This window comes from Callospermophilus lateralis, chromosome 17 (genome assembly GCF_048772815.1).
Source record: "Callospermophilus lateralis isolate mCalLat2 chromosome 17, mCalLat2.hap1, whole genome shotgun sequence".
Taxonomy (NCBI): Eukaryota; Metazoa; Chordata; class Mammalia; order Rodentia; family Sciuridae; genus Callospermophilus; species Callospermophilus lateralis.
In genome coordinates this window covers 20,598,080-20,619,470 of record NC_135321.1, presented here as the reverse complement: position 1 = coordinate 20,619,470, position 21,391 = coordinate 20,598,080, and the positions used below count along the sequence as shown (strand labels likewise).

The following is a 21,391-nucleotide window of genomic DNA, read 5'->3' as shown; positions in this document are numbered from 1 at the left end:
AACCTATCCAAAGCTATTTTTTCTTTTTGGTTTTTTAAATCCCACCAGGAAAATGTATTTATTTTCATGGGAGAGAAAAATCTACTTATTTGTCAGAGATTATATTTCATGGCTCACAATCATTGTTCCCATATGCTATTTCCTGCCTGTGTGACACCACACAGCTAAGTGTCCAGATACTTATGAGAAATGTCCCAGTGGACAGCACCTCAAACTATTGACTCCCCAGTCATAACATGGTGACCCCTGCCTATAAAATGGTAATGAAGGGTGACTATTTTTATAGTGTCCAAAGTATTATTTGAAATGCTCTTTCTTTCAATAATAAAACTAATTACAAAATATCAAAGCATCAAGTCTTCTTTTTCCTAAACTTTTAAAGGGTTATAAGGGTCATATGCTGGCTTTTCCAGTGATCAGACTCTCAGAGATGAGAAGACTGGGGACGTATTAGCAAATACTTCTAGAACAAGGCCTGTGAGGGAGAGCATGTGGGATTGGGGTGAGGATGACATTCAATGGACGTGGTGTAATGGAGGCCTCTGCTAAGCTGTCCTTCAGAGTTGTCCCAAAGGAGGCGAGGCTGGAGCTGGCCTTCTGGACCCTGCCTCATGTACTCTTAGTTGGCCACTATCCTCAGACAAGTGACCTTGGGTGAGCAGCTTCCTCTGTTTGAGAGTAGTTTCTAGAAAGAGATTCACATTGTATTATATTTCTAGAATTTTACGATACAATGGACTGTGACCATTTGTGTGGCCTTTTCTCACTCCTATAGATGCTAGAGCAGAGAAGGGACACAGGAGTTTGTAAGGATGTAGGGGATGAGGGTCATCTGTAAGATCACCTCTGTATAAAACTCTAATAATTTAATGGAAGAGAGGTTTTAGGACAGAATCCTCTTGAATTTCATTTTTTTCTCATTTTTTCCTCTTTCCCTAGAAATTCTTGAGAGAGAAAAAAAAAAACAGTGTAAAATCAGAAGTCTGCAGAAGGCAGTCTGAAGAATCCAACAAAGGGACAGGGGCAAAGGAAGTCAGGCACTTTGGCTTTGTGATAGCTTTGTAGACAACTTACAGCTATGGGTTTGTAGATTCTCTAAAACATTTACTGTAAGAATTTTCTTCCCATTAAAACATCTACTTTAGTAACTGGGCTGCAGAGAGCAAACAAGCAAGTTGGAGAAACTGTTTGGAGGTGAAATAAAGCTATATAAGTAAAGTAGATTTTTTAAAAAAAATGAAATTCTGCTGGCCCGACATACTTCAGTTCTAGAAGGTCTGCTTCTGTGCAGATGGATATTGAGAGGCACTCGCCTGTGACAAGATAATTCCAGGCTCTAAGATGTTTGATTTCAACTCAGAATCCTTATTTGACTCTTGGATACAGGATATGAAAGACCAGTACCCGAGGAGGGGACCAGCTCGATAGGTTTCTGGAACTAGGCATTCATTCCATCTCCCAGTAGCTCTGGTGGATCACTTATCAAACGAGAATGCTTTCCTTGGAGCAGTGGGTGCAAATACGTGCAAACAGTGGTTCTAGCACCATAACATCAACAGCATACAGATTTTCAACAGATTGGAATGTGAAGGAAGGAGAAAGCAGCTGAGATTTCAAACTTCATTTAAATTTTCATTAGAAGCATCATCATTACCTAATAGATCATTCCAAATACTAGTTTGAGCCTATCATTAGGATCAGATTTTACTCTTTGAGTCTTGAACAGCATGTTTTTCATTCTTCCTTTATTATGATTGCCTTGAGAAGCAGGACCTCTGCAGCCCCACTATGCTGTATGCATGGGGCTACATTTTGTGAATGTCTTGGCTTTATATAAGAATAAGCTTTAGAAAGTTTGTGAATAAATGAGAGCACAGACTTTGTTTCTTGGTAATTTTATAAACAAATGACTTGTTAAAAAAATTGAGTCGAAAGTCTCTTGGATTGCTAAACCAGGTAGTTAGTAGGATTGTGTGGAAAGCCAAGAGATGGTTTTGGAGGTTAGGCATGAAGCTTAGTGGTGGAGCACTTGCCTTGCATCCACGAGGCCCTGGGTCAGACCCCCAGCACTGCAAAACAGACAACCAAACACCATCTGACTTTTAAGCTCCAACAAGTGTCTGTAGGGAATACAGAATTATGCTTTCAGGAGAGATTTTACAAGGTAAAAGATGGCTTGTTTCTCAAAGATACAGGGGATCTAATCACGAGGGGATCTGGCAAAGAGTCAGTGAAAGTATCAAACCTCAGATGATGAAATTTAAAAAGAACACTGACTTCAATTATAGAAAGATTTTTCTAGAGCAAATGAAGTACAGATCCTTTTCTTTTTAAGATTTATGTCAGCAGTTCTTCTTCAACTCCTAATGTCTTGGAGATGTTGACAACAAAATATACTATCATTTATTCCAAGACCTTTCCCATCTAGGTCAAGGTTTGGGGTGGATCTGGGGCAACTTATAAATGATTAAGGCAAAGGAGTTCACCAAGTCTTGGCAAAGTCACTGGTTTGCTTGGAAGGGAATAGTATTATGCCTGTAGCTCATCTTCAGGAAATCCTATGGACCCACATAAGGGTTTTTCTTCCCTCCAGCCTCATCTTTGGTCTGATACTTAGGGTGTCAAAATTTATTCCCAGATAATCACAACTGTTCCATATTTTTTAACTTTGTAGCCCTATCTCAAAAGACCTCAGCCAAGATGGCCAACAAAAGGGGTAAAGGTAGAGGGATTTGGGAAGCCTTAAATCTCCCTTATAATAGTGCATGACTTTGGATCTTACTACAGCTACATAGCCACCCTGAGACTGGCACTGAGCCAGTTAGCATCACATCATACCTCATCTTGTGATGTGTGTCTAAACCACATTAGAAGTGGGCCCAGTAGACTTGACAGATGAAGGACTCATAGATGACAAAACAAGAATTTCAACCCAGATTTTATGATCACTATTCCAGTTCTTCTCCTCCCCTGTGGGAAGAACATAACTTTCCAGTCTCAAAAATCTTATAATTCCAACAAGTTCAAATTTTATTTCAAAGTGATTTATTTGCCTCTGTCTTAATATATTGCACTTCTTTTTCTCAAATGTTTTAAAAAAAAAAACATTTCCAACTAGATAGTATTCAATACACTCTTGGTTAGACATGTTGGAGCCATGCAGATTAGTAATAAGAGTCAATGTGTATGGGGTTCTAACTCCTGACTACTCACTTGCCCACTGAACTATGGATGAGCTCTTTGATCCTCATTCATGACTGAATCATAAGGTTAGTGCTCAGAATCCCAGAGGCTGGGAAGCCTAAGGCAGGAGGATCGTGAGTTCAAGGCCAGACTCAGCAACTCAGCAAGGCTCTCAGTAATTCAGTGAGACCCTGTCTCTAAATAAAATAAAAAATAGGGCTGGATATGTGGTTTAGTAGTTGAGTACCCCTGAGTTCAATCCCCCATCCCATACAAAAATAAATAAATAAATAAATAAAATTGGTGCTTGGGTCCTCTCCATTTTATAGATTAGGAAACTGAGAAATAGCTTGAGTAATTTACTCAAGTCAATGTATAGTTATCTATTATTACATAACAAATCACCCCTGTAAGGTAGCAATATAAAACAACTTTCATTTACTTTCCTAACAGCCTGGTCAGGAACCCAGGTATATAATTCAGGAACCCAGGTAGTTCTGAGTCAGAGATTCCTTGCTGGCTCTTGGTCATGGGCCTCAGTTCTTTACCACTTGGGCCTCCTCCTGATTCTCCCAGTATTTCCTGAAGATGTGACATCAGCCTTCTTCCAGAGTGTGATCTGAAAGGTGGGTAGAAAGAGAGAGCAAGTCATCTTTTCTAACCCAATTGTGGAAGTGATCGCCATCCCTCCTGCCATATTCTATGAGTGACAAAGTCACACTGTAAAATGTGCAGAGGAATCCCACAGGAAAGCAGATCTCCTTGGGAGCTACCTTGATACTGCCAGTGCACTTACTCAGGAGCAGGTGACAGAATAAGGTAACATACCCAGGCAGTTTGACTTGAGCACTTACGTTTTTCTCACCATGTGAAAGATATCTGCAGAGCGTGTATTTGTTAATCTTAGTACTTTCCCCAAAGAGGCCCTACATCAAGTTTGTAGATACTGTTGAGTATTATTCTGTGAGACTTGATAGTCAAAGAACACCTGAAAATATGGAGGGGATGTGAATATATTTCAAGGGCAATCAACACTAAATTTCCAAATGTCTCAACTTATATATAGGTGGTTGCAGAAAAGATAGGGTAAAGAGAAGCCGACAGAGAAATCATTTCACTTGAACTCTTCACTTCAACGTAATTATCTTTACCATTATATTTGTTCCCCTCCCTCCTCCACAAACCTCTCAATTCTGTCAAGTACCACACTGAGAAACATCTAGGAAAGATTTCAGTTCTTAAAATTTGTAACATTAAAAAATGTCTTCACTTTAGATTTCCTGTAGGTCACATGTAGTACTAACATTTTAAAGATTGTTGTAAAAGTTCTCAAATACCACAGTGCCCGGCTCAGGGAGCTAAATAAATTGGTGAGGGAATTTCTACTTGAAAAATCTTTTTGCATCAGTGTCAGATATAAATTCAATTGTCAGCAAACTGTGTCAGAAGAGATTTCTTGTCATGTCTGGCCACAGAGCAGAGATTTATTGAAAATGCTTGATGATATCGCTCTCCAAGCTATTTTACATAAACATAACAGCCCAGTGAATGCTTTAAATGGTAGAGTTTGTGTTTGTGTGTGTGTGAGTGCGTGCATGAGCGCATGTGCGTGCGTGTGTGCGCGCGCGCGCGCGTGTGTGTGTGTGTGTGTGTGTGTATTTCTGGTTCTCAAAACTGATATCTCAGGGGAAAATAACACAAGATACTTTAATTAATAGTACTGCATTCAACTTTTTTTAGGATGATTATGTTTTTCAACAACTATTATTCTATAGAAATGTGGACTTTAACACTCCTGCAGAAATGAATAATAATTCAGCGTATGTCAAAAGCAAGGGCTATTCCACTCCATGTCAGGAAATAAAATAATGAGAGTTTTTGAGATACACAAACACAATAGATTATTCTTTTTCAAAGAGCTTCTATTATTTGCAAACCCTTTTATGCCCAGGTCAGCAGCCAAAATGGGAAACTATTGAAAAGTGAAATTTCTTTCTTCAGTAATGAAAGAGTTGGAACTGGAGTATAAGTTTAGTCTCTTGGGTTCTCTCCATTCTCTAACTTGCAGATTCTGTGGCTTGCCAAATCCTTTTTATGTTTTTCCATCCAAATTTATCTGGCTTCATACTAGAAGATACTGATGAAAACCTTTTGCTAAACATAGTATAACACATTGGTTCTAAATATTATTGTTTTTATTATAGCAATATAATAATATTGATAATGAAATGAAACTTTTTGTAAATAGTCTGAAACATTGGCTTATAATATTATTACTTATACTATAATAACACAATGATATTGAGAAAGAAATATTCATAACCTGTGGGTCAGGCACCATCTCTATCTAAGGGTGATGATCATTGCCACATTTATTTTATGAGTAGAAACTGTCAATAAGGTTATGCTTCACAACTTGACCATCAGCACTCATGGTTGTTCATGATCTTGTTTGATCAGTGAGATGGGTGAAATGATGAAATTAAATGCCTCAGAGTTTGGAAATTTGGGTTTTATAAACATAGATTTTTATACTCATATTTGACTTTATTTATAAATGTGTTAAAGTCTATTATTATTATTACTATAATGACTATATAACTTGGAACATTAACTAATATATCAAACCACTTAAAAACTCCAGTGGGTTAAAAAGTCAGATTTCCAGATGTGACTCCTGTTAGCTGATAATCCCTTCTGTTAGCTTACTTGAAAAATGAAGTATTTCTAGCAGTGTATCATGAGACATGAACTCAACCAAATTAAAACCTCTTTCTTGAAGGAATTGAAAATCCTTTGGGCTGGTATCTGACTTCAGTCTCTTGATTCCTTTTAAAATTTCCTTGCCATTTAAAAAAATTTTTCTTTTCTGGAGCCATGCATGTGTATGTGTGTTCATAATTTACTCTTTCTACAACGTCTTTATTGAGGCATTGTGCTCTGTGTCATTTATTTTCAAGTTTCCACTTAAGTCTGTCCTAAACTAATTTAGAAAACCTAAACCCTCACATTTTAACATTTAATATATTTTGTTTTAAGTTAAGTTTCTGAGAGGTGAAATTTTTCTGATATATCACTCTTTTAATAAATTGAAAAAAACCCAAAATATGATAGTAATTGGATATTCATTATCATGCCTTTAGTAATCACATGAGGAAGCTTTTCTTTAAAAGAGAAAGGTTCACATCACTCATTTTTCTCCTTGAACTATTATCCACACTTGACTCACTTCATAAATTAATATACAAACATGATCCATTTTTATGATTGAGTATCTAATATCGATCATCTGTCTTCTTTGCAGCATGAAATTTTTATGAACTGAAATTTTATGTTTTTATTTCCAGTGACCATGTCTTTTCTATTATTTTTTTATGGTTTGAGTTAACATTACAAGTAGTGTTTCTGTACTGTTGTATATAAAGTAAAATTTTATTGGACTTTCATCATTTAATGACATGAAAGGGTCTTTTTGTACATTAATTGTATATATTCATGTATAGATACAACTTATTGCATAAATTCTACTTCAATATTTTTATTGATCTAAAACTGAAGAACTTTGTTTGCATATATGTATGGGTAAATGTTCTAACAATGAGATTTTCTTACTGCAATGATTTTGACACCTAAAATGCATGACAAAAACCTTCTTTGAACTCTCACTCAGAATCATTGATATTAATCTTTCAAGTCACAGCTAGATGAGGACCTCCTTCAATTATGCTGAAAGTATAAGTTATAGATTAAATCACTGAGAAATAATTTGGTATTCATTCAGGTTTGCACATTCGCATTTTCTAGGAGGTACAGCCACATAAAGCTGTGCCTAGACTTACCAAGTAATTATAACATATAACTGCAGGCTTCTATAATACATGGAGACAGTATTAGGAAAAAATGGAATATAAGTTGCAATGTACCTTTACTAAGGCAACATTTAGTAAAATGTTTTCATCTTATTAAATGATTCATGTATTTTTAATCAATTTATGGAAAATACCCATAATTTGATCTATGCTGTAAATTCACTTCTCATTTTCATGCCAGGCAATCAAAACTCTTTATCTGAAAAAAGCTAACTTTCGTTTTCCAATTCAAATAGGTATGTTCATATGCATTTCAAGAAATATTATACATACACTGGAAATTAAATTCTGGAATACCTTTTTTTTAAATTCTTTTTGGTTTGTTTTGTTTTATTGTTCCACATCATTATTGGTGCATTATAGTTGTACACAGTGGTGGGATTTGTTGTTCTGTATTCATACGTGCACAAAACATAACAATGTAATTCTGCCAGTATCACTCCCCAGCCCTTCCCTCCATCGCCCCCACCTCCCATCCCTTAGTACCTTTCATCTACTGATCTCCCTTTGATTTCCATGAGATCTTCCTCCACATTTCTTTTCCTTTTTCCTCTCTAGCTTCCAAATATGAGAGAAAACATAGGTCTCTTCACCTTCCAAGTTCAATTTATTTCACTGAATGCAAAGGTCCCTAGTTCCATCCATATTCCTGCAAATGACATGAGCCATTTTTTAAAGCTAGTTTACTACAAGAAGTCCTTTCAGTTTAAAGTGTTGTAGTCTTAATATAAATAATCTGCATGTTTAAGTTATAAAACGTAAAAAAAATCAATGTGTTGTTCCTCACTGATTTACAATAGCATAAGGTAATTTGTATCTATAATTATGAAGCTATTTTTAAAATCAGATATATGATTTATAGGAAAAAAAGGTTTCCTTTAGCAAATTGGCTTGTATGTACATTCCAAAGTCCAATGATTAGCATTAGAATATAGCTAAATAAAAATCATGTATTTAAGAAAGTAACTATTAATTTCCTAGGAACATACAACAAAAACCTGTTATTGCAGTAGCTTGCTTAACTTTAATGGAGATAATGTAATGATCGGTTTTTGTTTCTTTGTTTCTTTATTTTCTAATGACACACATGGAATACTACACATTTTATAAAATGAATTCAAATGAAGATTAACTATAGTTTGAATAAATATTTCATATCGATATAATTGAATAGCTTCTGAATAATGAAATTGAAAAAAACTGACTAAATCTAGAAGATATATAGATAAGTTTTTAATCTGTGGATTTCATCCAACATAACTAAAAGACGTTGATATTCCTGGAAAATATTTAGCTGCTTTTAAAATAATTTTACTCCCCTGCCCTGATTTGTGCCATTTGAAGGGTTTTCTATTTATAGATAAATCCCGGGTATGAATATTGAGAATATACCTTGCTTTCATCTTTCCAGAGTGTCTCTAGGGGGCAGTATGTTTATTTACGGAATAATAGAAAGTTCTGAGCCCTTCCTCAGCTCTACATAGTACATTCAATCTGTGAACAACTTAACACTTCTAATTCCATGTTTTGTGCTTGAAGAAAGAAGAAGGCAAAATAATAATAATAATAATAACAAAAACATTGAGGTGGCTCTCTAGTCTCTTGATTAATCATTTCTCTGAACCATGGAAAGTTTAGAACTCCAGCGTAATGCTCCAGAGTAAGATGCTTCAGAAGTGAGATATCATCTCTAACATAAGAAGGGGTTTTGGGGGGAAGAGGTAAGTAATGAACCACCATGAGGTTACAGAGAGTGTTGTATATGGATTTGAGGATCTTAAAATTCAGCCATTTCCCTTTATGCTCACTAGGTGGATATGCAGGTATTAAAAGAAATAAAATGAATATCTTTGTTTTGCAGCTGTCGTGAGTGCCATACCTGTGCCAACCCTAGAAAGTGCCCAGTACCCAGGAATCCTCCCATCTCCCACGTGTGGATACCCCCACCCACAGTTCACTCTCCGGCCTGTTCCGTTCCCAACGCTGTCAGTGGACCGAGGTTTTGGAGCGGGAAGAAGTCAGTGTAATGCATTTTCCTTTCTTTATAATAAAAATAAATGAATACTAGCAAGATAACTTGTGAAACGTGGAACATTCTGACCTTCCTGTGCCTTGGAAAGAAAGATTTTGCTATGATCTTATTGCTAGAATTTTCCTTTCCAACAGGCTGTCCTTTGGGTCGGAACAACACATTGACTCACGTGCTTTTAGGCTGATTTCCTAGGAGTTCTTCTACAACCCACTATACTGACGTTGTGGGGCACAAGGGCCAACAAAGGCCAAGTATTTTCATAACACAATGATGTAGTGGGTCCTTTAAATTAGTATGTACTATTAAGTAAGTGGTTCATAATCAAGTCATATCTTACAGTGTATTCTGATTGGTCAAATTGAAATATGTCTCAGTTGACTCCCAATGAATCAATACTTATAGAATGCTTTGGCATTCTTTACTCATTTAAGCTATAAATTCTCAGCTTTTAATATTGGAGATGGAAGAGTTTTGGAGTAGTATTTCATATTCCTGAAGGAGGGCAGAGGCAGGAATAGAGGGAGATTTTTTAGCTGTTATATACACCCTAGTGATTTCTTCTGTGCCATTTGACATTTTTTCCCCCGTGAGCACAGCATTTTAAAATCGATTTTATGACTTTCATCTCTTAGTTAAGAACAGGTGACTCAGCAGCTTATGTGAGAGAGGATGTTTTGTAATAGATATGATAGTAACAGCAATAAAATGTATTTGTGAGGTAAGCTATATTTTTTCCAACCCAATAGGGGCAGCTATAAGAAATCATAAATCGTCTAGATGTAGCAAGGTTAGAATTAAAAGGCATCAAAAATCTGCCAAGGGAGAATGAGATTCATTTTCTCTTTTCTCATTGCACATCATACCTGCAGAATAGAGTTGTCTGTAAAAGCTCGAGGGAAAAGAGCCCCCCCCCATGCTATAGTGAGTAAAATTAAATGAGAAACATGTGGAAGTTCTAACAGTACATAATTTCCAAATCCCAAAGACAACTAAAGGTGTGTTTTTAATTTAAAAAAAAAAAATCAGACCACGTAAGTTCCTATGTCTTGTATCAAGAGAATTTTTTAGTTTTAGTTAGTCTCCTCATGGGATCATGGTTTAGTATTTTCTTTGAATTTTCTTCCACATTCTGTGACTTTAAAGACATATCAAAAGAAAAATGGGTAGGATGGCCTTTCTCCTGTCCCTTGGACATGACCACTACAAGCTAAAGTTCACTACTTTTTGTATTGGTAATTGTGTTAGTCGGATTTCCAATGCTGTGAGCAAAATGCCTCTCATAAACAATGTAAAGGAGGAAAGATTCATATTGGCCCAGGGTTGCAGAGGTTCCAGTCTGCTGGCTTCATTGCTCTGGACCCGAGATGAGGCAGAACATCATGGAGAAAGGGTGTGCAGAGGGAAGCTTCCCAGTTCATGGCAACCAGGAAGCAGAGGGGAAGTGGGTCCCTGAGAGCTTTCCAAGTCTTGCCCTCAGTGACCTGCTTCCCTCAACCATGCCCCCTGCCTACAATCTCCACCACCTCCCAGGAGTTCATTCCGCTATTAGTGGTTTAATATACTCGTGGGGCCAGAGCCCTCTTCATCCAATCACTTCCCAAAAGCCCCACCTCTGAACCTGGCTGCACTGGGGACTGATCCTTCAACCTATCAGTCTTTAGGACTCATGTACAAACCATAACGGTGATTGATTTTATCCATGATATATTCCTCACTGCTCTTCCCTTTCCAAAATTTCCTCCTGGAAATTTACCTTACCAAGGTCTATAGCCCATCTACTTCTTCCTTTCTGTCTTCTGCTCAGTTTTCCTATGAACCTTAATCACTTCTAAAACTGAAGTATGCTCGAAGTTAACTAGTTAAAATATTTTGTCTCTGTAATAGACTTTTTCATCTTGATAATTGCTTTACAAGTAAGGATTGTTAAATAAAGTTGATTATTTAACTATTATAAAATAATATAAATATAAAACATATAAACAGATATAAGTTAGAAAAATAAAGTAGTCTAAACAAAGTGCTTGATAATTTTTTGAACTTCATCTAAAAATCACAGGACAATGGACATTACATGCCTGACCAAGATTTCTAAAGAATATATTCAGTCATTCATCAAGTATCTTTTCAACAAAATATGTGCAATGCCAGAGAAACAGGATTTAATATATGTCAAGTGATTGCTTAGAAAAGAAAAAAGAAAGAAAGAATAAGTACCTTCTTTTCTAGGAAAGGAAATATTTTCTAAATCAATGTCAGTAACAGTTAACTTCCAGCCACTCAGTATTGGTTTCTAAATGCATTGGAGAACACTAAGCATCTCTGTTCTCTTTGAAGCAGAAAACATTTCATGACTCCGGGTAGAAGCGTCTTATTAGTCACCTTGAGAAACAGAGAAAGGCACACGTAGAAAAAGAAAAAGATGGCTTTGCAAAGTGTAGAGACACTACTTCCTCCAAAGTTATCTGAAAGACCTTAGAGTTTGGTAAGAAATGAATCACTAAAGCCCTGATCCCCAAACTTGCTGCTTTCTGAAGTTACAGATAAAGTTGAATTTCTCTCCAAATGTAAGGAGATATATAGCAAGTACATGTGCATTACACACTTCTGCTGACCCATCCACAGAGATTCATAGAGTTGTGATAGATAAATATTTTTTTCTCCCTTCTAAGAAACCTTCACTTCGAATCTAAGCCTCAATAAGGCAAATGAGCTGTCCCTAGGGAACAGGGAGCAACACTGTACTTTAAGAACCTATAAAATACATAATAGTCATGGGGTTCCATTTGTGCCAGTCATTACAGAACTGGTAACCCCATTTTTCTCATCTTTGAATCAAGTTACAATACTAAAGTTTAAGTGACTTCCACTCTTGTCTCAAGTTCTCTTAGAGGGCTCGTCAATTTTATCCGTGCTATTTTTTTTTATGAGCTCTACTTCTCTACCAAATTGCAAGTCAACTAATAAACAGAATTTGATCTAGAAAAAAATTAGGAATGCAATGGGGTTCATGGATAATTCTCTAGGATGTTCTAAAATCTACTCTATAAGTAACTGGGATCACTCAGGAATATTACATGATCCTGTTCTGAGATTCAAGAGTGAATTGAGATCCTAGAGGTAGTCATAACTTAGAGTCTTTGCAGAGAGTTATTAGTATGCTGTGTTTCTATCAAATACTGCAAATTTTAGACAGAAGAAAAACCCTCATTTCCATTTTTGCAACATTTTTGCCAGTTATTCTGCAGCAATTATTTATGTGTTGACATTAATTATTATAAAGTGCCTTGAGATTTGACTCTGCTATGTAATTGTATGCTATTTGTACAGTGAATTCCTACTATTTCATCATTTGAAAATGAGTGCCTTGCCAGCACCTATTTCATTCTCACTCTATACTCTGAATTTGCAGGGAAGCTGTATTTGTGGGCAAAAGAAGCTTTCCTTTGCTTTCAGAGCTGTAAGCACAGCTAAATGCCATGTCAAAGAGCCAATTTGTCTCATGTAGGTGTCCTGGAGCTGATGCTTAAACTGGCCAAATGGTCACATTTGAAATGAAAGCATTTCTATGGCAGAGCAGTTGCCATTGTGTTTGTTTTAGGGTTTTTACTGCTTTAATTGTCAGCCAGTTTTGAAAAGCATTTCTTTTGCTCCACTTCAAATATAAGAATTATGAATAATCTTTGGAAACCCTTATCCATTGTATATTTTGAACAAAAAAAATAGTCTCTTCTAGATTGGCAATTTATTCTGTCCTCAGAATGCTCCCTCCCATTCTACCCAGGGCTTTAGGCACTTTTCTTTTATAGATTTCACTTGTGAGTTGATATGTCTACATTAAAGTCCACATCATGGTTATCCCAGTGGGGAAGCATGATCAGCAGAAAACCTGAGGATGCAGGTCTGGGCATGCAGAGAACTTTTGGTTTTAGAGACACTGATGAAGAGCAATACCATGAAAGAGTAGGATTGCAAGTGCCCCCAAAAATTTTAGTGATACTGTCAAAATGCATATGTTCACATGACATATTAAGTATTTTATTGAAGTAGAAGACTCAATGTCAGAGGACTAAAAAAAGATGCATGTACATTTCTTTAAACTTACAATTAAATAACATTTTAATATGGATCTCTTTCGTTTTGAAAGTGTAGAATATATAGAAAAAGAAAATATGAAGGAAACAAGAAAGAAATATATTATTGTTTCTTTAATACAAAAGAATTTCTGAAATACAAAGTGGATTAATTACAATTACTCTTCAATACAAAGAATCACCTAAAGCAGATTTCTAAAGAAAATTGTGAAATTTCTTACCCTGGACAGATATTTTTAATTTGATGATATGGACCCTTTAAGAAGAATCCGATAGCTGGGGGCAAAAAGGAATCCAAGAATGGCAGCCTCAAGAACCGTATATGTGAGGCTCACAATTCACGAAGGATAAGAGACCTTCAGTTGAGTGGAAGCCAAAGCATTTTAAGTTCCCCTAAATTTTCCCTGTGAGATTATAAACTTCTTGTGATAAATAATTTTTTCCATCCCAAGGATTATCTCCAGAGCCCTTCCTGAGACAGGCTATTTTCCCCTCCTAAGCAATTACTTCCATCTAACAGTTTATGACTATCCTTTGGGACCTGAAGCATGAATGAAGTGCAAATAAAAAGACCCACGTCAACGTGGACCTTCTTAAGAGGACAAGAATGAGTGCAGTCCTCAGCCACCATTCTCAGGCCAGTGACACAAAGATGCCCATGATGGGAATTAGCTCAATAATCAAGTCTTTATTTGGATAATTGGCCACTCATCATTCTCTCATTTAGAGGAAATATGAGTCCATAGTAAAACCTATATAGAATTTGTCTCTAAACCTATACTTGCAATTATCTCACTATATATCACTGATTGAAAGCCAACCCCAAAGTGTTCCTCTCCTTTACCTTCTTACAAGCAACTTATCTCCCTAGAACACCTATCTGGAGTGTTCTTAGCAGTTCACTTTCTTGATTTCCCCTGTTTGAAGAAATGTTTTATGAAGGCTGTGCCTATTTGGGGCCCTGGTTGCTATAGGGCTACATCCTGTCCTCTCAGCCCTACATCATCCCACCTCCATCTTTGAATGAGTTTAGCCCGAAGGCCACTCCATGACCCAAAGGACCTCTGACCTCTTCCCAGTAGAGAAGAATGAGAATGAATGCCTCAGAAGACACATTTCTGCATATCTTTAATAGCATGTCTTGATCTTTTGTATCTTTCATCTCTACTCCCTTGGGCTTTATCTGATTTTCTTCCTATCTCCTTTGCCCTTCACTAACCTTCTTGAGCCTCCTGGAGAGTCTCAAAATTATCTCTCTGAAATTCATTATCTGGAAATAGTTCCTGTTTAAAAATTATTTTTTGAAAAGTGAAATATTCTATCAATGGCTTTTTTTTTTCAATTTACCCAACAAAACTTTATTAAGATATAAATCATCTGAAATACTTGTAGGTGTTTAACACTTAAAGCTGTTAAGCAGTTCCTTTTTATTTGTGGTTTAACCTGGATCTGGTGATTTTGAATATAAATGAATAAAGTTGAGTCACATTGTCCTTCAAAAGAGAAATTGCCTTGGAAATATTTTAGTCTTATTCAACCATGTTCCCTGAAGCTAAGGTGCATTTTCATACACAAAGCTGTCCAAATGCCCATAGGTTTTCACAGATGACTATGTGGAACCTCTTCAACTATAGTTATCTGTCTTGATACTACAAGGTTTGCTACCAAAAAGGGAAAATCATAATTCTGCATTCAGTCAACTTGTTCCTGCAGAGTTGTCTCTCATAGAACTTTTTTAGCTAGATGTGTCTCTATTTTGTTATGGAAGATAATGACAGTGGTTATTATTTGAATCATTTTATTAGCAATGCCTCTGAGCACCCTGTAACTCTGATTTGTTTGACAGTTGACATGGCATGTTTAAATCACAGAAAAATTGGCATATTGGCTGGTAGATAATAATGCAGCTGTAACCGGGTTTGGTACATTGCATTTCACTGACATTGCTACTTATGAAAGGAGAAATAACTCTTTTTTCTCGCTTCATCACTTATGATTACAGGGCCCAGACAGTTCAGGCAATATAGTCAGTGCTGAATATATTTTACTACTCTTCCTGAAAGATAGATCCCTGTCCTGCTGGACCTATTGCAACTGTTTAAAGGGGAAGTGCTAAAAATATGCTATAAATATATGAAGGTAGAAGAATGAAAATGATCATAATTTCAAGAAGCGGGGGGCCAGATCCTGCATTTATTGTTGAACTGACTTAGGATTCTTATGGTTAACAAACTGTGTGGAATCATGACTGGATTTCTTGTCTCCATTGCAGCAGTGAGTGAAGGACCAGCCACACAACAAGCACCCATGCTGCCCCCAGCTCAGCCTGAGCATCCCAGCAGTGAGGAAGCACCAAGCAGAACCATCCCCACAGCCTGTGTTCGACCAACCCATCCACTCCGCAGCTTTGCTAACCCTTTGCTACCTCCACCAATGAGTGCAATAGAACCGAAAGTCCCTTACACACCACTTTTGTCTCAGCCAGGTAAAGTACCTGTCTGCTCACATTAAAATTATTATCACTGATGCCTCTCCTTAAGTGCATGAGGGAGCTGGAGAAGGTCTGGTTATGATATTTGTTTTCAGTATTGATTATGTACCCAGCGTGCTCAGAATGGTTATTGATGTTTTCAGTGCAGTTCTTAAATTATCTGCATTACAAGCAACTGACTAGTTGTAGGTGCTTCTCATTAATTTGGAAAGTTGTCCATGAATGCCATATGCCAGTCCATCTCTGTTAATGTGTACTGTGGATAAAACCTCTAGAAAATAATGGATAAATTCCTGAGTCCCTGCCTCTTCGTTGTTCTATAAGGTTCCTAAGATCTTAAGGTAGACCCCAAACTAAAGCTAAAGATATGAGAATCTGCCAAACTATTGCTTTGAGAAAGTTAATTTCATCAATCTTCATTTCTCAGAGTTTCTCACTTATTTCAGAGGACTGGAATGAGAACGGAGTGTCAGAAGCAGTGCTGGGTCTAACTTTCTAATTCTAGAAATAAGGAAACCAAGATTTAGATAGATAGGAAATAATATATTTGATGCTCTTTCTAGGAAAGTTGAATGGCAGGTAGGAGGGCGGAAACCCCAGATTCCCAATTACCATGTTATGTTTATTACCCAACTGTCATCCAACTGGGTTGAACCAACGCTTCATTGTGTTTTATGAAGGATTTGAGGGAAACAGAGACAGAGATAGAAATAGAAACTGACATAATAAAACACATAAAAAAAGGAAGACGAAGAGATAATACTCTACAGGTAGAATCAACAATATAGGTCAATAAGTAGATACATACAAGTAAAGAAATATGTAGGGCTTTAAATCATTTGAAACATTAGAATAATTCAAAACAACCTCAGTATTTGGGGCACAAGATAGGAAATTAACAGTTGGACTAGGACAATCTACATTGTGCAAATACATGTATGAATAAATTTCTGCTATTCAGATCCACACCTAGAGTGATTCTGCCCTTGCATTACTACACAGTCTCATGATGACTATAAATATAGAAAAATAAGATTGCCTGTGAACCATATTGTCTTTACATTAATATTAAGAATACATCTTGCCTCTGGCATCACTTTAATGGATTTTTGTACATCCCCTCTGATATTCTCAAAATTTACATGGTGGGTAGAAGGGATCCTCTACTACCAGCCCCTAGGAAGCAGGGTAGAGTCCAGAGTCATGTAATGTTCCATTTCTTGGGATGCCCACTGCAGGACAAGGTTTTCCCTGAATTACAGGCTCAGTGCAGGTCATGACTTCATTCCATAGCAGATACCCCTTCTAACACAGCAAGACTACAACTTAAAGCAAATCTATATTGCCCAAGTCCTTTAGTCCACCAGCTGACATACACAGTCCCCATACACATTTGTGGGGAGGATCTGATATTTTATACTGCCCCCAAATTCTTAAGATCTTTGGTAATTAAAACATTTCAAAGCAAGATAATTCATTTACTGAAATTTCTATACCAAGAGTATTCTGCCCAATGATTTCTGGCTGCGTTCATTTCCACCTGTAATACTGACTAAGGGAGAACTTGAATGAGATAGGTTGGTATCTAGGGTAGTTGGCAAGTCAATTGCAACTTAAAAAGAACTAACCTTTAATAAATCTTGATTGAAAGTGCTTATATAATAGGCATGCTTTTGAAGACTCAAAACATCAAGTTTGATTCTCAAAACAACTTCGCAAGGTAATTGCTAGTCTTAACCCCATTGTATGAGTAAGGAAACTGAAACACAGAAAATTTAAGTAGCTTGTTTGAGGCCACAAAGCTGGTAAGTAATACATCTTCCCACTCTTTGTGACATCAGAAAGCCTGGGTTCTCAAATTTTAGGAACTCGTTTGTGTCTCTCAGTTTATGTTCAGTTTATTTCATGATAAAACCAAAAAATTTTAAATCATTTCAAAATTAATAAAAATAACAAAAATGGAGACATCTATCATAGTTATGAGTTGAGAAATAAAACCGTTTCCTCACAAGCCTTCCACACTCACATTTTCGTGAGGAAAGTTTATCCGTACTCTGCTAACGATGACTGATTTTATAACATCAAAATACTCAAGTGCTGTAGCCCTTTACCTGTTCTCTCTTCTTGGAGGTTGTGTTAGTCAACTTTCCGCCACTATAACAAACACTTGAGGTAGCCCATTTATAAAAAAGTTTATTTTGGCTTCACGATTTTGGAATTCTAGGCCATTAAATCTTGGGCCTCTGGCCATGTAACACCTCACAGAGGGAAGGTACGTTGAAGAAAATCATTTACTTCCTTGTTAGGAAGCCAAAGGGAGAGATGAGAAAGGGACTGGGGTCCCCTTGAGGGCATTCCCCCATGAACTAAAGACCTCCCACTAGGCACCACTCCTTAGAAGTTGCACCATCTCCCAATTTCTCCACCCTGGGAACCAAGCCTTTAACACAGGGGCCTTTGTGGGACATGGGAGCTTAAATTCTAACAGAAGAAAAGTCGTTGCCATTGTTGTTTTGAATAACTGTGTTATGTGGAGAGAGAAATAAAGCTGAAAATGACATTCTGAAGTCTCTTTTAAGTGAAATATTTTATAGTGTCAGTGCTGTTAGTTCAGAATACAAGGTTCAGAAATCATCTTATTCTCTTGGATTTCTCTGATAGCAAAATGATTTTAAAAAACTTTAATTTTAGAAAGAACATCCGTGTAGATGGAACACAAGACTGACATTTTCTACTATATGTTATTTTCTCCTAGTGACTGTAATTCCTAAGATACCTTAAACAAAATTTGACATAAGGTAGCATAAACAAATGGATTATATCCTTAAAGGAAGCAGAGTCAGGTGGACTGTTTCTGCATCTATTCCCTCAAATACTAAGCATATCTGAAGAACTATTCTGTGATCTAATGTCATGAGGGCAGAATCTCATTTTCTTTTATTTCCACTGTATACTTATGAGCCTTCCTTTGTGGGACTATTGTTCTTGCTTTTATTTGAACTATTTCTTACACAAGCATCTCTTTTTTCGTATTTTCTAGTATCTCCGACTTGAGATCTTACTTTGGTTTAATTTTTTTTTTTTTTTTTTTTTAGTTTCCCTTTAAATACCACCCTCCCCCACTCAAAGTGAAGCAGGCTGCACAATCACTTTGGAATTATTAAATGCCTTTTCCCTTTTATGTTTTTCTTTCATTGTCTGCCTGTGATTCCTGTTCATTTCATAATGCCTTACCTCATGATTTTCAAATAAGTCTCCCTACATTGCTCCTGACACATGGTAAATAGTATGCTTTTAAAAGGGGCTGATGTTTACTTATTCTAATAGAAAAAGAAAATTAACAGACTGACAAATGTATTAGTGGTGACATTAACTACATGCTTCTTAGCCTAAAAGATGAAATACTTAGAGCTTTCAACAAATTTTAATTCTAAGAAAATCATTACTTTAGTCAAACTGATGGATGAAGTAAAGTCATTCTCTTGTCAGCTTAAAAAAGAAAATACCTCAAATAATTTTACTCTGGATTTCACAATAAAGGACTGTGTAATTAGTAATGAATTTATCTTTACTTACTGCAAGTAATTACTTTAGAATATGGTAATGTGAGGCATGGCTCTAATTTTTAAAGATCAGGCTAAATGAGAAGTTCCTTGTGCTTTGAAAGCTTTGAGATTAGGATCAATGAAGTTCTTCCTTAAATTCCTGGGTGCGGTTCTTCCCCGTTGGTGTTAAGGATCTGGGTGTCAACCTGATTCCCACTGAGGTTCACAGAGCTGCCTGCAGCAACCTTTTATGAGGCAGGAGCAACACCTGCTCTGCAGTAGCAAGTTCCCTGGGATTGCAAAGCATCTTGCATATCACTATAGGAGGTGGCAATTACAAAGTCATTCTTTTGTCATAAGGACTAGAATTCTGCCTACCTGCAAAGAGATTCGTTCCTTTGCCTTCCGTCTGCTGAACCAGAAATTTAGCTTACTGGACTGACTCTAGGGTATTTACAGTGTTTCTGACAATTTCATCCTCATCTCGTGATAAAGTTGGTCTGTTTCTTAATGCTTTATCTATAGATGCTAATTACTGTGCAGTCTTCACACATTTCACGAAGGTTGTGATTGCTATACTTTGCAAACCACAGATTTGGACATTTAAGTGATTTGGCCTAATCCTCTTTCAGGTTAAACAGAAAATGTTAGATTGAGTGTTGGGTATAGTGTATCATAGGTCAGACATAAATTATACAAGGGGCCACGTTAGAATGTGTGTGTGCACACGCGCATGCCTTCGCTAGTACAAATTCCTTTTAGCTGTGAAATGATCAGCTGCACTTTAAATGAACTTGGATTAGGCAGTCATTTGTCTTCTGGAACTGTAATTCTAAAGGGGAAAAAAAAAACAGAACCTCTTAAATAGTGACTTCTCTTACATACTCTTTTATAATATTAGCTTCCTGGAGCTCTTGTGTCTTTGTAAATCTAAATAAGTCTTATATTGTCCTCCATGTACACATTGCATTTCTGCACATATATATTTATAAAAGTAAAAAACAACAACAACAACAAAAAAAAACCCAGAGTATTCTGATCTTTTCAGTCTTTGAGGGATCAATATGTCAGTGGAGATGACAAGACCAAAACTCACTTCATTGTACTGAGAAATTGAGTTTGATTTTCCCCCTGCAAATTGTGGCATGTGCTTCAATTTGTCCGAGGATTAAGGACAAGGCAGAGGTGGAGGTGGCAACAGTGAACAGAAAAGGCGTTTGATTTATATATCTTGGCGGTTGGGAAATCATGTATTCCTGCTGTAACCTGATATTTCTGGCATGCCTTATTTTAGTAAATATGTTATCACACAAAACTGCCAATAAATTACTATAATACTTTAATACAATTGCCTTCCCTGAGCTGCTCATAGGCCACCATCGGGGTTGTTCATCAGAGTTATCATAAGAGAATTCCATTCTGCTAAAATCAGTCACAGGCAGAGGTCATGGGAGATCAGACATCCTTTAACAGGTGACAGAAATTGGTCATTTTTAAGACCAGTCAAAGAGAATAAATCATTGGTACTGCTAAGGAGGAGAGATATGTTGATCTGGTATTATTGGAGCCAATACCTCCAATCAATTCTAGAGTGAGAAATTACACCCCATCCTGTTACATAAATTTTATCTCGTGTAGAAATCCATCTGGATCTTTTTATAGATATCTCCTTGAAATGTTCCCGTCCTGTAACCGAATTTAAAAAAAAAAATGAAATTTGATTTGATTTGGTCTGGCTATTGTAATTATCACTTGTTAAAGTGTAATTAAGAGAAATTTGTCCTAGATATCACTACTATTTGTGATTCTTCAACCTACTTGGTGTTTATTAGAGGAAATACTGATTTCCTCTAGTATGGTGTCCTGGGAAATAAATGAGACAGCTCTGTTAACTGTCTCAAAGAGCAGGAAATGATTTCTGGAGGCTTTATGAGTAATCCAAGTGACTGATGCCTCTTTTGTAGACAAGAAAGCTGAGACTTAAAAGGCTAAGCAGGCTGCCCAGGATCAACAATTGAGCTAAGAGCCAGATTTGAAAAGTTCAGAGAAATACAGGATTTTATTTTGCTCTTTAGTTATGTTAACAGTTGTTCTTATATTAAATTTTCCCCTATAAAATGTCTTCTAGATCAATCCTAAATATTAAATATCCCCAAGGAAAAATTATAGCAGGTAGGTTG

General features: G+C 36.5%; 1 protein-coding gene across 1 annotated transcript in view; it reads left to right on the top strand.

Annotated features, from left to right (window-relative positions):
• The window catches only part of Dcc (DCC netrin 1 receptor), a 1,060,049-nt gene that overhangs the window by 1,016,025 nt on the left and 22,633 nt on the right, over positions 1–21,391 (top strand). Inside the window, exons 26-27 of the mRNA XM_076836991.2 lie at positions 8,914–9,075; positions 15,448–15,660. Of these exons, the coding sequence (XP_076693106.2) occupies positions 8,914–9,075; positions 15,448–15,660 (375 nt within the window). The remainder of the gene's footprint in view (positions 1–8,913; positions 9,076–15,447; positions 15,661–21,391) is intronic.